The sequence below is a fragment of the Phycodurus eques genome, chromosome 15 (genome assembly GCF_024500275.1).
Source record: "Phycodurus eques isolate BA_2022a chromosome 15, UOR_Pequ_1.1, whole genome shotgun sequence".
Lineage (NCBI taxonomy): Eukaryota > Metazoa > Chordata > Actinopteri > Syngnathiformes > Syngnathidae > Phycodurus > Phycodurus eques.
Window position 1 is genome coordinate 4,950,761 of NC_084539.1, and position 20,518 is coordinate 4,971,278.

The 20,518-nt window shown below is 38.5% G+C and overlaps 1 protein-coding gene across 1 annotated transcript; it reads right to left on the bottom strand.

The window, feature by feature from the left end:
* Positions 1 to 13,553: 13,553 nt before the first annotated feature.
* Positions 13,554 to 17,304, bottom strand: ccnb1 (cyclin B1). The gene is made up of 9 exons (XM_061698266.1): positions 17,196 to 17,304; positions 16,879 to 17,007; positions 16,500 to 16,592; positions 16,247 to 16,435; positions 15,813 to 15,971; positions 15,502 to 15,738; positions 15,286 to 15,426; positions 14,073 to 14,183; positions 13,554 to 14,004 (listed from the first exon to the last, which is right to left on the bottom strand). The coding sequence occupies exons 1-9, from the start codon at positions 17,214 to 17,216 to the stop codon at positions 13,897 to 13,899; spliced, it is 1,188 nt and encodes a 395-aa protein (XP_061554250.1). The 5' UTR covers positions 17,217 to 17,304; the 3' UTR covers positions 13,554 to 13,896.
* Between the last annotated feature and the right edge of the window lie 3,214 nt (positions 17,305 to 20,518).

A 20,518-nucleotide genomic window follows, 5' to 3' on the forward strand; every position in this document is an offset into this window, starting at 1 on the left:
ACCTTGCCTTTTTGCCTCAGGTTTTTTTGGATACTGTTGCCTTTTTCGGATTGCCTGCCTGTGTACCGACCTCTGCCCGTTTATTAAACACCTCTTTTTGAAAGTGTCCATTTGAATTGGAGTCGTGCATTCTGGTTCTTGTCCTTTGTCCTGTTCATGACAAACAATTTATCTCTTTATACATTGACATACAATTTGTATGTCTTATACCTTATTGATTTTATAGTTTGACTCATCCTGGTATAGAATTGGAAAATGAAAATCCACCTTTTGTGTTACAAGTACTCATAAAGGTACATAGATCGGCTTTGTTTTTTTTTGTTTGTTTGTTTTTCTTTTATATCCAATTATGCCAGTTAGTCATCATGAATTTCGTTAGTTAGACCCCTTTGTGTATTTCCCTCAAGATCCCTTGTAGATGTCATTAAATATACCATAAAATTCCACTCTTGGTTGTATTTTGTGTGTGTTCTGAGTTTAAGTATGCATCTGTCTTCTAGAACTCAAAATTTCATAAAGTGTAGCAACCTTCAGATTACGAGACTGATAAAAAGGTTTCTTGTCACGTTCCCTAAAATTTGTCCACATAAAAAGTGATGTGGTGCCCCTTTAATAGGTAAAATTTGTTTGATTTTAACAATTAAACTTAAAATTACAGTAAACCGGAAGTAACGCAAGCGTCGCTTCCGGTTTATTTTTTTCTCCTAAATTAATTACATTTTTATTTGACTAATATATGCTACACTAATGACACCTAGGTTTAAACATACTGTTGATACGTTGATGCTGTGGAAAAGGTTGTATACATTTAAAAAAATATGCTTTAAAAGGTGTTTGATAAACAACACCCAGCTCTCTGTAGTAATAAAAAGAAGGGAAAATATTAAGAAAATATTATATAGATATATAAATATAATATTTCATTTTTTATATAATTTAATGTTTGTGTATATTTTTGGGGGTTGGGAGAAATGCCTTTAATGAGTAAAATAGTTGTTTTAGCTTCATGACAAAAATTCTCTTTGCAGTAGGTTCCAATTAATAGAATGATTGAAAGCCTTTATTGTAATCTAAAGAAGACAACTGAAATATTAGGTAAAGCCATCCATTAATTTTCTGTACCACTTATCCTCTTAGGTAAATCATAAATTAGAATCAAGAATATTATGCCATTTCTGAAAATAGGCCCAGGAAGTTTTGAAAAGAATATCAGCTGCTTGATTGCTATGAGTCCTGTGGCTCAGCAAACAACAAAACAATTTGCCTCACAAAGAGAGTCAACAGGAAGAAGAATCTATTTCTGGGAACGCATCTTTTTGGTTTGGGAAATGCAAATAAGATATCAACACACTTTCAGCTTGTAAAATGTGCATTATATACTATAGGTTAAGTTAAGTGAGTCGTTGACCACAGTGTTGGTAACCATAAATAATTGTCTTATTTTCAGTTGAAATATTTTACCCCCAACAAAAGGGAGCAGAGGCTATTTTTGTTACATTGCTGCAGGGTGGAATTTAGTCATCAGTCTGACTGATGTTACCATATTTGGCCAAGAGAATGGAGAGATTTGTATCTTTGAATCTTTAGCAAGATATGTCATCAGTAAGTTGCTGCAGTACAGATGCCACAGCAATCCCTAAAACTAATAGTTATGTCCGGGATCAAATGTTTTCTAAATTATGGGATGAAGAGGGATCCAGTTGTAGCAGTAATTAGAGTAGATTACTGAGAGCTAGAGTATAAGATTACTCGGCCACCCCCCATGTATATGCCCACCAGTATGAGCGGAAGGGGGAGGCGATTGTAAATTGGTAGTTGGTAAAGTGGACTTGTAGCTGCAGCCAAGCTGTAGTATGTACCCGTCTTAGCCATACAAATTGCATTTATATTACTGCACTGCAATATACAGTATATACATATATATTTGTATATGTATAGTCTGTAATCTATAGTGTATACTGTAGTCTATACTGTATACTGTACTATACAGGGGACAATAACACAAAACATAATGAATTTTACCATGGCTGTTCATCAGTTAAAGAATACAAAAGGTGATGAAAATATTGGGAGTTTTCCTGTTTGTATACATTTATAGTTTAAGAAATGACAATGTCAAACATGGATAGATTTGCTGGCAGAATCAAATGAAGTGGGAAAATGGACAATTTTAATGGTGTCCAATTTATTTAAACGTGGACTTGCCCCACCATCTGGCTCAAGCAATAAAACTGTAATAGTTATTGCATTTCATGCAGTGACTATGACTGGCACTCACCAGGTGAAATCTGACTCTAAAATCTAATGAGGGCTATCCCTCCCCCCCTTTTTTTGTGTCCTCTCACAAGATAAATCTAATATAGCTTGGTCAAACGGTTCCGTGGCATCTGGCGCCAAAGGGGTCTCCGATGTCCATTACTAATTTAATCCCACCTAGTCAGTTTAAATAATCAGAGTACAGATGAACACGTTGAGTTTGAGATTAGCTCTGGAAACAAAAAAAGGGATAAAATCACCAAATGAAGTATATGGTTGCTGGAGCAAGACATTTTTCAATGATTACATTGTCTTTGTGCCATTTAGTTTGAAATGCACTTACCGTACATTTGTTGACACTTTTCAACCTACTTCTCATTAACACACTCGCCATTAGGAAAGTCAGACGTATGTATGTATGTATATCTGTGTGTGTGTTTTCATGTGTGTGTGAGTGTGCGCGTATGTATGCATGTACACTATATTGTAAAAACTATTTACTCATCTGCCTTGACTCACGTGTGAATTTAAGTGACATCCGGTTCCTCCCTTTGTAGCTCTAATAACTTCAACTCTTCTGGGAAGGCTGTCCACAAGGTTTAAGAGTGCGTTAACGGGAATTTTGACCATTCTTCCAGAAGCACATTTGTGAGGTCACACACTGATGTGGGACGAGAAGACCTGGCTCTCAGTCTCCGCTCTTATTCATTCCAAAGGTGTTCTGTTGGGTTGAGGTCAGGACTCGGTGCAGGCCAGTCAAGTTCATCCACATCAGACTCTGTCATCCATGTCTTTATGGACCTTGCTTTGTGCATTGGTGCACAGTCATGTTGGAAGAGGCCCAGCTCCAAACTGTTCCCACAAAGTTGGAAATTGTCCAAAATCGCTTGGTATGCTGAAGGATTCACAGTTCCTTTCACTTGAACTAAGGGGCCTGAAAAACAACCCCACACCATAATCCCCCCTCCACCAAACTTTACACTTGGTACAATGCAGTCAGACAAGTACCGTTCTCCTGGCAACCTCCAAACCCAGACTCGTTCATCAGATACTTCATAAAACATTGAAAACGTACAATACATGGCCTTCTTTGTGCGTGCGTTGGAGAATCTTGATTAGCAGCATGGAATTGTCCGTATGTTGACATCACTTGCTAATCTGTTATTTGTGTTTTGGTAGCCTCTCATAAGTAACAATTTGTACATCCTGTTACATCGCAGATTTTTAAGCTATTATTTTTTGTATGGGTTTGTACAATATACATCCATCCATCCATTTTCTGAGCGGCTTATCCTCACTAGGGTCGCGGGAGTGTTGGAGCCTATCCCAGCTATCTTCGGGCAGGAGACGGGGTACACCCTGAACTGGTCGCCAGCCAATCGCAGGGCACAATATACATTGAAGTCCGAATTCAGAGTTGCATGTAGTATCACGTTGTACCGTCTACTTGAAGAGATGCAGCATGGACTGTAATTAAGAGGCCTAAGAAGAGGCAGAGAAGGTCTGCAACTAAGTAAATGTTGTTGTTCCTTTAGAGCAGAGATAACATACTGTGTGTCTGTGAGTATATTTGTATGCTCTGTTTGTATGTGTAACTGCTCCCTGTGTATTAAAGTAGCAGTTGTTTGAATGCTTATGATAACCAATTTCCGTTAGCGCACGTAAGGCTCTTTGTATGAAAGATTACCATTAAGATAGCGAACTTTGGTGAGACGAAATTATATACTGAAGTTTGGTTAAACATGTTGGTGTTTAAATATGAAATGTTAATTGTCTTTTATGTGTCAGTTTTACAATTAACGTCAACTGGGAGTCACAAACAGCTTGATGCAAACACTCTTTACTTCTTCTTATGGTCTATGTATATTGCAGATTTTTACCTATTGCAAGTGGGTCTCGAACATCTCTCATGCTGGGATTTACTGTATACTGTTCTCATTGGTGGAAATGAGACAGTAGTCCATTGATTATGGATTCTCAGCTTGTGACATGTACATCAATCACATTAATGGCAAAAAACAAAGCGACTTGTTCTTGTAATCAACTTTCTTGGTATAAGCCACACACCTTGAAGAAATAAGAAATGCTGGGTGTACTATTTGTTTTATTTCCATTGTTTCTTATGAGGAAAATTAATCAAATACAAATGAACCGAAGGTTAAACTGATGTTCAACTTCTGAATGTTGACAATGTAGTCACTTTTCAGGCCCTAAAATCTATTGCCCTTTGTATCACGACTACTGGTACTTAATATGTTGAGAGCTTGGGAATCTGTACAGCACTGTACATTGATAGCTGTCATATGTCTGTATTTGTTTACATTAATGTCCATTCTTCCTATACCACATCTGGGTTGCTGAGTTGAGCACCATCCTCTCAGACCTTTCTGGTAAAGCTGTCATTCATGACCATGAGTCCATCATTGAGTCCCAGATGTCCTTGCTTGGTTCAATGGGGAAAAGTGACATCATCATGCCCACCCCCATTCGTCCTTCCACTTCTGCCTCTAATGGAAGGCGAGAGCCGGGTGTGGGGGGCTTGTGAATAATTAAGGCACTCGGGTGCTCTTTATAACCTAGGCTGCAATGCTTGCTGTGATATTTACCCTAAGTGCATGAGTACAATAGTCTAAGAGGAAACTGGTTTTCATTGACCAATACAATCAATAACTGTGCTTCTGATGCCTGTTAAGTCCTTGAAGTGTGTATGGGGAAGTTGAAGTGCTAAATTTCCAGAACTCCCTAATGAGAATGAATAAAAAAATATATTTTTGTTGAAAAGTGACTAATGCCTGGTTCTCAGCAAAACGATCATTCTCAGCAAGGAATATTTTTGAAGCAATTTATTCAGTCATTCTTTTTTTTATGTTGTTGAATGAGACGCCATCATCTTTCATAATTCCTTACGACGCCTCAAGCATAGTGGTTTATGTGTGTGGGCCTAATGAATTTAACGGCTGAAAGCTCTTTAATCGAGTAAATTCCATGTCATTTTAGCAGATAGTAGTGGCAATAATACTGTAACTAGTGCCATTATTCATGGAACTATACTAAAGTGGAGCTCACCTAAAAATACCTTTAAAAATAATAATTTCTTAATAATTAACTTGCAGAGATCACATTATTGGCTGTAACTTTGAAATTAATGTGTTAGAAACCACACATTGTGGTTATAAATACAGTGCAACTCCTGTGGTTGTACAAGTTGTTCCGTTTGAACTGTGACCACATTTTTTTCAGGAAGAAAAAAAATCTTAATCACTCTCATGCATCATGTATCATGAGACCTCACGAATTCAGCAAGAGCAACAGACCTCACAAGAGCTCAGTTTTTCTTTTTTTAATAATCAACATGCAGCATTTATGAGTTGAATAATGATTCTCAGTGAATGTAGACGTAACAGAAAAAGCATTATGAAACTCATTATCCTGAGCAACACACACCACAGCCCTGTAATCTGTCATTCTTGAATGCATGTGACATACGTTTAAGAAAAGATAGGACATGGGAATGGACTGTGTTCTATCCGTGTTTGGCAAAGTGTCCCATAGACATTTTTGAGCACAGAAATTTTTCAGAGCAGGTGCTCAAGCCTTCTTATAAAAGGGATGTGACTGTGTTCACAAAGCAATCGCATTCATTTTCACACACACAACTGCCACCATTTAAAGTGCCTCTGATAAATCTTGCGATGATGTCCACGTGATTCATATTTCGAATTGCAGCATAGCTTGTGGCCAATGGTCGACCACCTATGAAAACTAGTTGGAGAACCCCGCACACTGCGCGACAGTTCAGTCATGTTTGGTCACACTGCTCAGCGTGAAGCAGGCCACTGGAAGCAGACTCGCATCTCTCCAACAACTAACTTGCATTTGATTTGATTTCATTTTTGATTTGCAGTCTGAGCTACTGCCACCTCTTAAAATAATTGTTTAATTGATTACAAAATACATTTTACGTTCAGCACACCACTCATGTTGAAATGGGCTTTTATACTAAGGTGTAAGGTGACAGATAGCCTTTCACTACATTCGGCAGGCTTAACTTCAGAGACTACACTATATATAGTATATGATGTTAAATTGTAAAAGGTTTTTGGAAAGATACTTTTCATAAAAGTCGCGCAAATGCTTAGATTAATATATAAAGAGACATTGTGAATAGAAGAAATAATGTTTCAGTGCTGGACCATCTTGGCAATTTTACAGAGCATTATTATTGAGCTCAGAACAAAGCTTTAATATCTGTTTCAATGAAGTGCAGCACACTCGGTGGTTCAAGCAACACAAACATTTAATAATAAGGATTTAATCATATCTGTAGAGTCATCAAACAAGAAGATATTAAGATAGAGTACATGCATTTAATAAAAGAGCTGGTCAAGAACTGAAGCCTACTAGTATTAGATGATAGGAGAGCAGGCAAGACGACAGATGCGAACGGTAGCCCCCAGCACACCCGTGTAAACACACACACATACACACAAGCACACAAAAACAATCAATGTAAAAGGGAAGGAATAACATCAATCCCTTGGGCAATCAGCACCTGAAAAAAAAAAGAAATCAATGGTTGCCCCCATGTGTCAATCAAATTTCTTGACGAGGGTAAACGTTTAAAATAATGTTTTGCCCTTTTTGTGGAAAACAGTCCACCAAAAAAGGTCCACATTGTGCAAAATGACTTTTCTGACCAAATTACAGAGACACTGAATAGAAAATGATGCTGTCTTCTAAAAACAATGCCACACTTTTTTCCAGAAGCAATGAACTGTTTTCCAGCAAAGTTTGGGCGAGAGGCAAAATACACCCATAACTGGTCGCCAGCCAATCGCAGGCCACAAATAAACAAATAACCATTTATACCTTTGGGCAATTTAGAGTCTTCAGTTAACCTACCATGTATGTTTTTGGAATGTGGGAGGAAACTCATTGGACTCTGTACATTACTGAATCAATATGGATTGCTGACCAAAGAAAATCTGCCATGATGAGTGAAAAAAGGGGTTGAAGTGGAACCTCTGAGGCTCAATTGAATCTGTTCTGGGACACTGGTTGACAGGCACGTGCACACATCGACCTCCAGCAGTGCTCAAGCACCTGCCCTTTTGCCATGGATGAAAAAAGTGCCCTTTTGCTACAGCCATTTTTTTCTTCATCAATATTTTAAAAAAACAAAAACTTATCAATTCCACCCCAAGTGTTTTGATATCTGACAAGACATTTATTTTGAGTGCTTGGGAGAATTATACATATACGATATATGACATTGATGCTTTACTTTTTTTTTTTTTTGGTACCCTTTTTCTGACGAATACATTGGAACAATGAGACCCCTCTGAGGCAGCAGAAGCTCTCTGCGAACCATGGCTTTTATTGTAAGATGTGAGTACAAAATGTCAGGAAAAGCCTACTTAAACAGCTGAGATTTATTCATGGTTAATCAGAGGCATGAGTTTTAAATGTGACAGGTTAATTCTGAACACAGCCACATGGCCATTTCTAAGAAGGCAGGTGCACTTGTGTTATCTTGGTTTATTTTTACTTCCCCTCTCTAAAATATTGTTTTTTTCTTCTTTCAGTTGATTTGTACAGGATATAGTGGAAGTTTTAAAATGATTTATCTTAGTCTCACTTTTGTAGAGCACTAAAACCTACCATTTGAACAGGGGATTGTTGACACTTTAGCTTCCCTTCACCTCCTTTAATAATAGTTCTATTATTGAATGGGTTGGTTGTATTCACAGAAATAAATACATAATACATAATACATATTCTACTGTTTTTTTTTCTTAATTGCATGAATAATTCGACGGGTTACCTTTTTTTGGATTGATCACCTCCCCCAAAAATGTCTGTGCACACGCCTTGTTGGTTGACCTCCGAATTGTTTAGATTTTGAAAAGCAAGTAAGCAAATAAGCAAGCATCTCCAGAGTCAAACTGTTGGCGTCATAACACCTTCAAACGTAAAAGTAAGTAGCACTATACTACATAAAAACAAAATACTGTTCTTTTCTGACTGTGGTTGAGGCTGCTGTGTGACCTGCAAAGGTTAATGCTTTGATGCTCACAGAATTGAGCTCTCCATGAGGTACACACATCCTGTGTGATGTCTCAAGTGACATCACACTTGACAAGGTTTCAAAATCCTTGTTCAACTTTAGAGACATCATATTATTATTATTATTTGAATTCAGAATTTTACAACTTCAGGGGCATTGCATGCAAGTAAAGAGGAAATCTTTTTATCGTTTATTTTCTCGATTGGCTTAATAAACCAGTAGCTACAGAGCGTACACAACACAGATCCATTGGCTCTGTCAAGAGCCATGTCTCATGAAGACAAGAATGAAGATGGCCAAACGATTCAAGAAGTTGATTTACGATGCGTCAGCATCTTCCCTTCCCTCCTCCAAACATCCGTAGTATTTATCACCTTGGTGGTCTGACTTGCCTGCTCAGGTCAGAACACAGCACATTCATGAGCACCACCAGACACTACTCATGCTCACTGGATGAGTGTTCATTACCTTTACATATCAGAAAGACATTAAACCCTTAATTAAAACTGCCACCGAGTGGTTGGTGATTCAGTTATGCTGCTATCATTTAAAAATGCTGCATCAACAAAACAGTAATCACACTAAGAAAAAGATTATCTTTTCGGCAATGCAAACTGATGATGATCAGGAAACAAATGTATAAAAACAGTTGACATTAAGGAAGTCACAACACGTAACAACTTGAGTATTACAGGTCAATGATTAGGATGTTATAAAATAGATAACATTTTTATACCATTTGTTTCAAGATATATGATGTAATGTGAGCCACTAAAACTGTCAACATTAAGTCAATGTACTGTAAAATTTAAAACCCCATTCCTGTGTGTTGAAACCTTTGTAATTTTCCCCCCTCTATTTAAAAGAAAACAAAAAAAAAGGGAAATGGCGTGTCGACATTGCCGAAAAGAATGACCATGCCATGAGCAACTGATTGTAAATGATTGGTTAGTAACCAGGGGCAGAGCTACGTGGTGGCCAGGGGTGGCCGCAGCCCCCTAACCCTAAAACCCAAAGTTGGACAACCTGCTGGCGGCCCCCTCCTCATGTTTCTCAAGTTCATTCAGCACCCCCCTACATCTCCCCCTTCAACGATTGGTTTTAGCCACCCCACAGGACATTTTCTATTGGTTTTGGCCACCCCAGACAACATTTTCTGGCTTGCGCAACTGTCGTTAACAGTCGTTGTTTTAAGGCTGCAATTGTTGACAGAGGTCCTCTGGAAAGTCCCATTTATTCTGGTAAAGGGAAAAAAAAAAAGCAACAGAAGAGCTAGAGAGTGCTTAAATTGAATTACACTGCTCAAGAATTAGATGATTGCTGATGTTTCTGTAATTCTGCATGAAAAGCAAATTCATTAATTCATTTATTTTCCGTTCTGCTTATCCTCACTAGGGTTGCGGGCGTGCTGGCGCCTATCACTGCTATCTTCGGGCGAGAGGCGGGGTGCACCCTGAACTGGTCGCCAGCCAATCGCAGTGAAAAACAAATGTTTATTCAATAATGACTGAAAATCTATTAGAATTACATTCAAGACACCAATGTTGTGAATTTCTCTCAGCTAGAAATAGGACTTTCTTGAAATATCTACAGGAGGTATAATGGAGGCCCATTATCAGTAAATATCACTTGTGTTACCACAACTTCAGGCCCTCTAAAATCCAATTGAAAAGCATTGTCTCATCATCATGTCAGCACAGTTGGCAGCTGTTGTTGTGTTGATTGAAGAAAATTGGCTGCTTAGACCTGCTGGGTATATGGCGCATTAATATTTGTGGAATTGATTCTAATCTCAAAACGCCTCGTGAGAGGCCTTGTTGTTGCTATTTACCGACAGCAACAACAAAGTACGATATCGCATTCAGTGCGTGTATTGAGTGAATGCATGTTCACTCAAAAGAGCAACACATAATTGTGGACGAGCAAGGGGAGAATTTCAAGCCAATGGAAAGACTTCAAGCACTAGCAAACAAAGAATCATGCAACCTGGAATGGGTAACAAGGCCATCTACATTATCAATGTGGAGACAAAATTTTCCCAGTGAAGTTGGATAAAACAAACACAGTGGAATCCTCAAATTAGAATGACCCTAAAAATCATAAAATGTGGAATTTGAAAAAAACAGTTCCAAAAGAATCTAATGTTCACGCACCGTCGTGCGTAATGTAATGCAAGACCTCAGCATATCTCACAGGTGTTCCACTATAATGTACATGTTCATTTTAGTAAGGTAACTTGTGCATTGAAAGTACTATACTGTACAATGTACAAGTGGTATATAGTACTTTTAAGAATGCAATTGTAAATATTTTATTGAATGCTGACTGATTTGAATACAATTTATTTCAAAACAAGGTTTTGTAAGCATTTAGCCTTCTCAAGTTGATTACGGTATACTCAACTATATACAGGGTGACCTGGGAGGAAAAATCTCTTTGCTTTTCCTGAAAATGCTTTGGACACCCTTAAAAATCTCCCTCTTTTCAGACAGTTCAACAAATGTGAGTATAACCTTGATGGTAAAAATTCCTCTCTGTTCAAAAATAAACCCAAATATGAAGAGGCTTAGGCAGTCTGGAGAAAAGACTGTTTCCAGCACTTTGCTGTAATAAGTCACAATAAGTGCTTTTGTTTACCTCAAGACACAAAAAAGTAAAATGTTCCAACATTTTAGAAGACGCATGACATTTACTTGAAAATCTATACGCTGTAGAAATAACTGCTGCTGTGTTTATCTGAGCTATGATAGACTCCAGTCCACTCTACGAGAACTAATCCCATTTTGCCAACCTATTAGCACCCCACAGAAACGTTAACAGCACTGCCCGTTTGTTTGACTTTGTCATTCATGAATTAAAACACAGAAATGATAGACTGATATTAACTCCTTGTGAACAGTTCGTTTGTTAGAAGGCTCGGCCACTTCAGGCCATGTTTAGACTGGGAGGAAGACTCCCAGTGGTTGAGACTGATCTCAGACAATCTGAGTTGCTGGAATTGAGAGGTTTGAGGCTTTTTAAGATTTTCATTCTTGGTGGACCTCAGTGCTGACTTGCAAATTCTCCCAATGAGAGCTGAAACCTGTAAAGGCGAGGGAAGGGGGGAGAGAGAGAGAGAAAGAAAAAAAAAAAAAAAAAAAAAAAAAAAAAAAAAAGGCTTTGCTAAGGTCACAGAAGACTACTGACAGCACATACATTCACGTCGAGAACAATTTAATCTAAAATTGTCAGTCAAGCGAAAAAATAAAGTGCAATATCTATAGACAACTGAGTACAGTGTGTCTGGTTGTATTGTATTTGGTATTAAGCGGTCGATTCTTGCTGTAGTATTACATAAACACATCAGAAATGTAGGAGTCTTTGATTACTGGAATGGCGACGGACTCTCACCATGCTAACCGCTACCTAGCCTTGAGGCTAATGCTAGGCAAGGTCAATGCTCTTTCAGCTGAACTAAACCAAGCTGTTGACTACTCCAGGTCACTGTCAAACAGCCTGTGTGTTTTTGCTCAGTTAGAGATGTTCGAATTGTATGGTAGTTGTCTATGTCCGCCACTTTTTCGTCGTGTCGCGTCTTTGCCACTGTTGTGGGAATGAGAAGGTCTCTCACAAGTCTCTCACTTCTGTAGAACAAAGGTGATTCTTTGCACGAGTGCTACAGTAAGGGGTAACGTGTACCTTTTTCCTCTGAAAACGTGTATGAAATGCACTATATAAATTTGCTTTTTTACAAAATCTAGAACCCCCTTGTAAACCAAGTGTTTTAAAAAGTAATGGAACTTAATATACTTTATTTAGGGAGAAGTCATATTTAGGGTCACAGCAGTATTGCCTATACAACATTTGAATTGCACAGTTGTTTCTAAATTATGAACACCACATGGCTGAAACGTGAGTGAGCAGGGAAAGGTTTTTCAGGCAGCTGCAAATGTATGGTTTGGAGAACAGCTAAATAAGACTCGTAAACCGATATGTCTGCACATTCATGACCTCAGCCACAAAGCATGAAATCTTTGTATTATCAGTAAATTTGAAAGCTTAGCTTTCCTGGATAACCAAGACAACTGAAGCAAATCACTGATCTGGACTGCAACAGAAGGTTCAATGCTGTATTTTTTTTTAAAGTCACAGTTTGGCACTAAACACCTCACTACAAACCTATGTGCTTACTTTTTATATGACAAGTCCATAAACTGCTGTGCTGTTGAATGAGACTTGATATTGTAACAGTATGACAAACTCTAAAGTCTCAAAGGTTCTCTCCAATCACCAGCAGGTCTCAGCCAAAACTGCCATCAAGCTATTAGCCAGGAGACTATTAGGGAGTGAGGACATTGTGATCTTGATGAACACAGTGACTTAGCTCATGCATACAGCACATGTTCCTGCTCTGGAAGGCTCCCTGGGGGGCCTCTAGGGAACGGTAGGATGGATTGGGGTTTAAAAAAAAAAAAAAAAAAAAAAAAAAAAAAAGTACCTCCAGGGTCACAGCTGTGACTGAAGATACACAGCCATCAGTGTACTGTCAATTAGCTTTGAATACATTTGGCACAACTGCATTCTACTGTACATGGAGCTATGGTCTTCAATTTCACCAGCACTGAGTAAATTTTGTAATTTCATAGTGTGAACATTTTAATCACACAATTGTGATATGTATGATGGTATATAAATTTGCAAAATGTTTTAAATTTGAGTACACAATGAGATTACCAAATATAAAACCAAGTGCTAGTGATGCAAAGTATTTGAAATTTGCACTGTCAGCAAAATTTAAATGGAGCAATTTTGTACCAAGTCTATGGGGGAACCAAAAAAAAAAAATAAAAAAAAAAAATAAAAAAATAAAAAAAAAAAAAAAAAAAAAACGCATTTTGAGGCTGGTCCATGTTTAATAAAACAGTCGAAGACTAAACAGATTACCTGGAGCATTTTGCAAGTGAACGCATTGAATATGCATTCACAGTAAACCATGCAAATGCAAAGTGGGCCGAATTTCCTCAAAAGCCAGAGGAGAATAGTTACATTACTCAGAATTTACCATTAGTGAGTGACTGAATTCTCAGAACCTGTATTTGTACAGGGCATTAAACACATCACAGGCTTTATAGTAAAGAGTACCCTCTGCTGGCAGGAAACAAATTCAGTGCCACATGTTAACGCAACCTAGTCTGTATGCTAACCAATTGCAACCTCTAGAGGCTAGCAAAATAAACAAAAGGACTCAAACTTCTGGTCAAAACATTTAATTTCAAACATTCAAGAATGTAAACCAATGAAAACTTGCTGTACATTTACATAACTTGAACAGCAGAAATGTGAATCGAAACCTACAGAGTCTTGCAGGGCAAAAGGAGTAAAACATTGCCAACAATCAGGGATTAATTACCAATACAAGCATTTGACAGATTAAATGATCTGATGCAGGTGTAAGAATTATATCCATTTCAAGCTTTAAAAGAAAACACTTTCACACAGATTTAAAATAGACTTAAAACATTAAAAGTGATAAAAAGCTTTAGGGTGGAGAAATTAGGTCAAATCTGTACAAAAGCAAACCATTTCACACAAATTTAACTCACTGCGAGCTGCTTTGCAAGATCTTTCACTATGGAAGACTTGAGCTGTGCGATTGTTGCAATTCTCATCTGTTTTAAAGTAGAGTACTTTCCTTTGACAGCCTGTAAAGGAAAGTCAAATCATACAATGTACTGTAAATGAAGTAAAGACAAGTTGAGCAGCCTCTTACCATATGCTTAGTTTGTCCTTCATTCACCTTCACAACATTCTTTGCAATGTGCGCCATGACGGGTATCAAACTGTCTGGGGTGTACTCCATGTAGTGTTGCAGCGTCGCATCCTAAAGAATTAAGTCAGCATCACTTCACTCATGGCATGTAGACTAGTGATTCACTAACTCCTGAGAAATTATCTAAACCGGTCTTACACATCTGTGCCAGCAAAATAGTGACAGGCAGAACACAGCCAACCTAAACTTTGTGAGCCACACTGCCTTAAGCCATCCAAGTACTATAGTAGAAAAGGTTTTACATCAATGAGTGACTATAGTCATTTGGCTGAAAAAGCAGAACTTGAGCAAAATTTACTCACATTATGAGTCAGCAAGACAACCACTTTTGCAACCTGCATCATTAATCTCTGTGGTTTAAGAATTGTGATCACGTACAATATATAGCATCAAACACCTATACAAGCGCACCAATTATGAGATGTCTGGTCCAACTGCATCATGCTTAATGTGAAATTAAGTTTGGAACGACTGGTGAAGGAGTTTCACTGGATTTTATCGTTTGCTCCAAGTGTACTGAGCCACTTTTTACTTCCAGCTGTCAAGAATCAGTGAGAGAACAGTAACTGGCAAATGTACCACTTTCCAGGCTAGGATATGTACAAGTTTTCTGTTGTAGTTCATGTAATCAGAAAGTACAGCCAAAAATGGGGCATAGTTTTTTTTTTATGCCAGAAGTCAGCATTTTTGTTACTTGTAAGGACCATTGTCTTGTCACACACTTGCGGCTTTGCCGAAATAAAAGCTAAATGCTGCCGATAACTTCCCAAAGCCATATTTGTGGTTGCAATGTGTAGTCACGAGTGTAAACAATGTGCCATCTGTTTGATGGCATGCCATGAGATTTTTCCCCAGAGCTGCTAAACTAGTGATTCACTTCCAGAACAATGGCCACATTTTCAGAAACATCACCATTACATGTTCAAATTTGTAATTGTTTTTCTTGAGTCAACCTTGTAACGGCAGTGGTCAGACAGCACAACACTGGCCAGTAATGGATGTCATCTGCCCGCCACTATCCAGAACAGTGCTTTATGGCCATAACGAGTCAGCATTTCAGTAACAAAACTAAAGACAGTACGCAGCTCTATTTGTGCCTTACCTCAATAAAAAGGTCAGGAAACACCTATAGTCATTTGAGTACAACACTTACCCATTCACCGGCATCCAAGAGCTTGAGCGCAAGAGCCAAAGCAGCACTGGCCACCAACGAAGGCAGGTAATGAACCATTTCATAGTCGACCATGGTTAACTCGAGCAAGTATTTTGCCAGGGTGTGTTGCTCTGCAGTTACCTTAGTGAAGACATGAAAGACAGTTTAACGTTTTAGCCCACAGGTGGGTGGGGGAATCTAGTTTCTGCAACAAACTTCATGAATCTTTGAGGCCCTTCTGAGAAAATGCAGGGGAAGGGGGCGGCCGAGTTGAAATTTCAGCACACGCAGGATTGTCATTTCCATCTCTCTAATTTGGGCAGTGGTGTAAGCCCTGTCTGTCACAAAGGCAAAGTCGGATATCTCCGGTGGATACATTTCCTCATATTTGGAAGCAAGGAACATAGCAGTAACTCCAACAAGCTGCAGCTGTTTCTTGGAGACTGGGTTATCCTTTGGGAGTGAAAACCAATTGCTTACTGTCACATTTACTTTCATGAGGCAAGCACTTCATGATGAGGACTTACTTGAAGAAAGCGGTCAATTATTCCCACAGTCATGTACATGGTTTCCTGCAGCAGGCGGAACTTGAGGGACACTTGGACTAGCCAGTCAAGAAGTATGGCACGCATGTTACCGGTCACTTCCTGGCCTTGGAGATAATTTGCTCTGACATTCTGCTCAGCCTGAAAAGGACATTTGAAAGAAGTGTGCCATTGTATGAAAATCATAACATGCCACCTTTATACAGCAGGATTTTAGGCCAAACTTCAAAGCATTAACACCATTGTACTGTACATGGAAACCTCAGCAGACAGGCTGATTGTCTTTAAAACTTCCAAGAGGAAACCATTTCACAAAAAGGAGCAACAATTTGCTGTACAGAAGTAAATGATTTCCAGATTTATAATCAAGAACCATCTTGTAAATGGAGAAGTCTGCTTGGCAGCACATTTCTCACCTCCAGCTGCCGCATGTACTTGTATATATTTTTTACATATTCACTGCAGAGCATCGGATTGTCATAGTCATCTGCGTCCACATCCCTGACAGCAGTGTGCAGAATGACATCAGAAAATGCCTGACACAAGTCAGCGGGCTCACAGCCTGAAGTCTCCATTGGCGTTGGGGACACTGGCACAAGCTTAGCCTAGAACAGTGACATGAAGGTAGTTCAAGCACTTTTAAATCAGCTACACTGATAAAATACTTACCTGTACCACAGGAACATTTTTAGGTTTGGGCTCAGCTTTTTCAGTCACAACAGGAGCCTTTGTCTTTTTAACAGCCTGGGCCTTCTTGATTGTCTAAAAAGGGGACATCATAAACAAAAAGTGCTTCAATCAAATGGAGACCAAAAAAAAAAAAAAAAAAAAAAAAGTTTAGAAACATAAAAGCATTCACGACACTAAGTAGTCTCAACTGTGACATGCTTTGAAAATCCTTGGGGGGGGGGGGGTTATAAAATGGCTGCAGGATTTTTATTACAGCTGTCCCAAAAGCCATGGCTACAAGGCTAATGCTAAATACTTTTGTTTGAAAGCTCCTCGATTATTAAAATTAAATCCCAGTATTTTGATAAATACACATCACCTTCTTCTGTGGCTCTCTGTTAGCTGGGACGTTACCAATTTCCTCAAGAGCGGCTCGCGTCTTGAGTGCTGGCCCAGTAACTGTGCAAGTCTTTCCAGCGAGGTCAGTCCTTGAGGAAGCCAAGCGGTTCTGGAAAAAACAAACGAAAGTTATTCATTTAGTTTAGCCGCAGCGACGACATTTAGCAATTGAAGCGATGCACAGGCGCTGAAGCGAGTGTATCATTTAGCACAAACCCGAAAGTGTAGCATTTACGTCGCTGCAACGCCGATATAAGACTTACAACAAACATCCTTTAGAAGTTGCAAAGTACTTACCCTTGTAACACGAAGTGCCATTCTTAAATGCTCGCTGCTTCGAAAGACACGCCGTTGCTATACAAGGATTACGTTGTACTATGCCCAATTGCTCACACCACAGTGAGCTGCTTGTCTTGGTTTAAATCCTAGAGCACTGTTAGCCGATTGGCTGGATCAAACTACCGGAGCACCTGATTGGTCGAGCACATCTGTTCGAAATGGTTTCACAAAACTCCGGCAAAGAAAGAAGACATAAAACTTAAATAGACCCCGTTTGAGCCATACCCGCTATCACAGACATAATATATATAATGTATATCATAAACATATAATGAATACAGGATTTAATGTTTTCGGACGCTGGTGGTCACATGGCCTTTTTAGAACGATTTCCTTTTCCGGTTTTTATGTGACGTATTGCTCTGTCGTTAGCTGAATTGTATTGTTTTCAGTTCAACAACATTGATATTTGCACTGTATTGTGAAAATTGTGAAAGCTATGTGAACTGGAATGACTACTTTTTGTGTATGTTTAATTGTCAATAAAAAAAAGTGTTTTTATATTATGTTTTTTTTATTTTTTTTATTTACTATATCTTAAATGTGATGCCATTCTTGTTGCGGTGTTATTTTAATTAAGAAATCAAATTATCAGACATGTTTACCTTTGATTACACTTTACGAAACATATAGGCAGCAAGAAGTTACTGAAAATATATTGACGCAATGTTATTTTCCCAGTATGTCATTGAATCAACTGAAATCTGACGTTGGTTCTACATTATGTTGTACCATTTTTAATGCCGAAATAACATTGAAATTTTTAACATAGAAAAACAGAATTTCAATAGTATTTCAATTGCCAAGAATATTGAAACAATGTTGCAATGAGTCATTGAAACAACACTGAACATCTGATGTTGATTCTACATCATCATGTTGCACATTGTTTGATATTGACACAACAATGAAATTCTGACCATAGAACAACTGAAAGTATTTCAGTTATCAGGAATATTGAAAAAAACAATGCGGTTTCAATTCTATTTCAACGGTAATAAAATGATATCCAGGCTTAAAATCCTCGCTTAATCTAAAACCAGGATGTGAAAAACTAACAAAAACTTTAGAAAGGACCACACCTCACAACTTTTGTGTACATAAACGCATATTTATTACAATTCTATAGCATTCACAATTCCTGGTGTTGGCGTCCACTCTCACCTTGCCTGTCTGGTGCATACCGAAGCCAATTTTGCACCATCTTGGGTGGGTGCCACATACAGTACGAGAGCATCTACAGTGGGAGGAAAAAGGATGTGTGAGTCATGCTCGCACGCTAATGTCTGTTACCAACAGTTACTGGTTACGATATGAAATTACTTTTTAACAGTTTTACACAGCGCGAACGATATATAGTAAGAATACAGCTCAGCTGTAACGCCCTAAACATATGCTTTAAATGTATTTTGACACAATAAAGTTGTGTTAAACTCTGCTATTAAATTATAAACTATTGTGTACATTTAAATGTTTCTTACATATCAGCACAAATTAGTCATCAAATGTAGTTTGAGCTTCATCTAAATTTCTTTAAACTAATACCACACACAAATTTTGTGTTTTCATATTTTTATTGAAAATACATTCACAGAACAGGGAGGAAAAAGTAAGTGAACCCTTGAATTTAATAACTGGTGGACCCTCCTCTGGCAGCAATAACTTCAAACCAAGCGTTTCCTGTAAGTTGCAGATCAGACGTGTGCACTGATCAGCCAGCCAGGACTTTACACACCCCCAATTCCAATGAAGTTGGGATGTGTTAAACATAAATAAAAACAGTATACAATGATTTGCAAATCATGTTCAACCTTTATTTAATTGAATACACTACAAAGACAAGATATTTAATGTTCAAAATGAAAAACTTTATTGTTTTTAGCAAATAATCATTAACTTCGAATTTTATGGCTGCAACACATTCCAGAAAAAGCTGGGACAGGTGGCAAGAAAGAGTGAGAACGTTGAGGAATGCTCATTAAACACCTGTTTGGAACATCCCGGAGGTGAACAGGCTAATTGGGAACAGGTGGGTGTCATGATTGGGTATAAAAGGAGCTTCTGTGAATTGCTCAGTCATTCACAAGCAAAGATAGGGTGAGGTTCACCTCTTTGTGAACAAGTGCGCTGAGAAAATATTCGAACAGTTTAAGGACAATGTTCCTCAAAGTACAATTGCAAGGAATTTAGGGATTTCATCATCTACGGTCCATAATATCATCAAAAGGTTCAGAGAATCTGGAGAAATCACTGCATGTAAGCGGCAAGGCCAAAAACCAACATTGAATGCCCGTGACCTTCGATCCCTCAGGCGGCACTGCATCAAAAACTGACATCAATGTGTAAAGGATATCACCACATGGGCTCAGGAACACTTCCGAAAACCAATGTCAGTAAATACAGTTCGGCGCTACATCCGGAAGTGCAACTTGAAACTCTACTATGCAAAGCAAAAGCCATTTATCAACAACACCCAGAAACAGCGCCGGCTTCTCTGGGCCCGAGCTCATCTAAGATGGACTGATGCAAAGTAGAAAGTGTTCTGTGGTCCGACGAGTCCACATTTCAAATTGTTTTTGGAAATTGTGGATGTCGTGTCCTCCGGGCCAAAGAGGAAAAGAACCATCCGGACTGTTATGGACGCAAAGTTCAAAAGCCAGCATCTGTGATAGTATGGGGCTGTATTAGTGCCAATGGCATGGGTAACTTACAGATCTGTGAAGGCACCATTAATGCTGAAAGGTACATACAGGTTTTGGAGAAACATATGCTGCCATCCAAGCAACGTCTTTTTCATGGACGCCCCTGCTTATTTCAGCAAGACAATGCCAAACCACATTCTACACGTGTTACAACAGCGTGGCTTCGTCGTAAAAGAGTGCAGGTATTAGACTGGCCTGCCTGCAGTCCAGACCTGTCTCCCATTGAAAATGTGTGGCACATTATGAAGCGTAAAATACTGACAACGGAGACCCCAGACTGTTGAACAGCTGAAGCTGTACATCAAGCAAGAATAGGAAATAATTCCACCTACAAAGCTTCCACAATTAGTGTCCTCATTACCCAAACGTTTATTGAATGTTGTTAAAAGAAAAGGTGATGTAACACAATGGTAAACATGACCCTGTCCCAGCTTTTTTGGAACGTGTTGCAGCCATAAAATTCTAAGTGAATGATTATTTGCTAAAAACAATAAAGTTTATCAGTTTGAGCATTAAATATCTTGTCGTTGTAGTGTATTCAATTAAATATAGATCGAACATGATTTGCAAATCATTGTA

Bases quoted from the DNA above. Each gene is read 5' to 3' on its own strand.
- ccnb1 (XM_061698266.1), bottom strand. From the start codon at position 17,216: ATGGCACTTCGTGTTACAAGG. The intron at 15,427-15,501 runs GTTTGTTGCAGA...GTCTTCACTAAG, and splicing joins GGGCCTCAAAGATTCATGAA to GTAACTGCAGAGCAACACAC. The intron at 14,184-15,285 runs GTAAGTGTTGTA...TTAATTCTTTAG, and splicing joins TCTTGGATGCCGGTGAATGG to GATGCGACGCTGCAACACTA.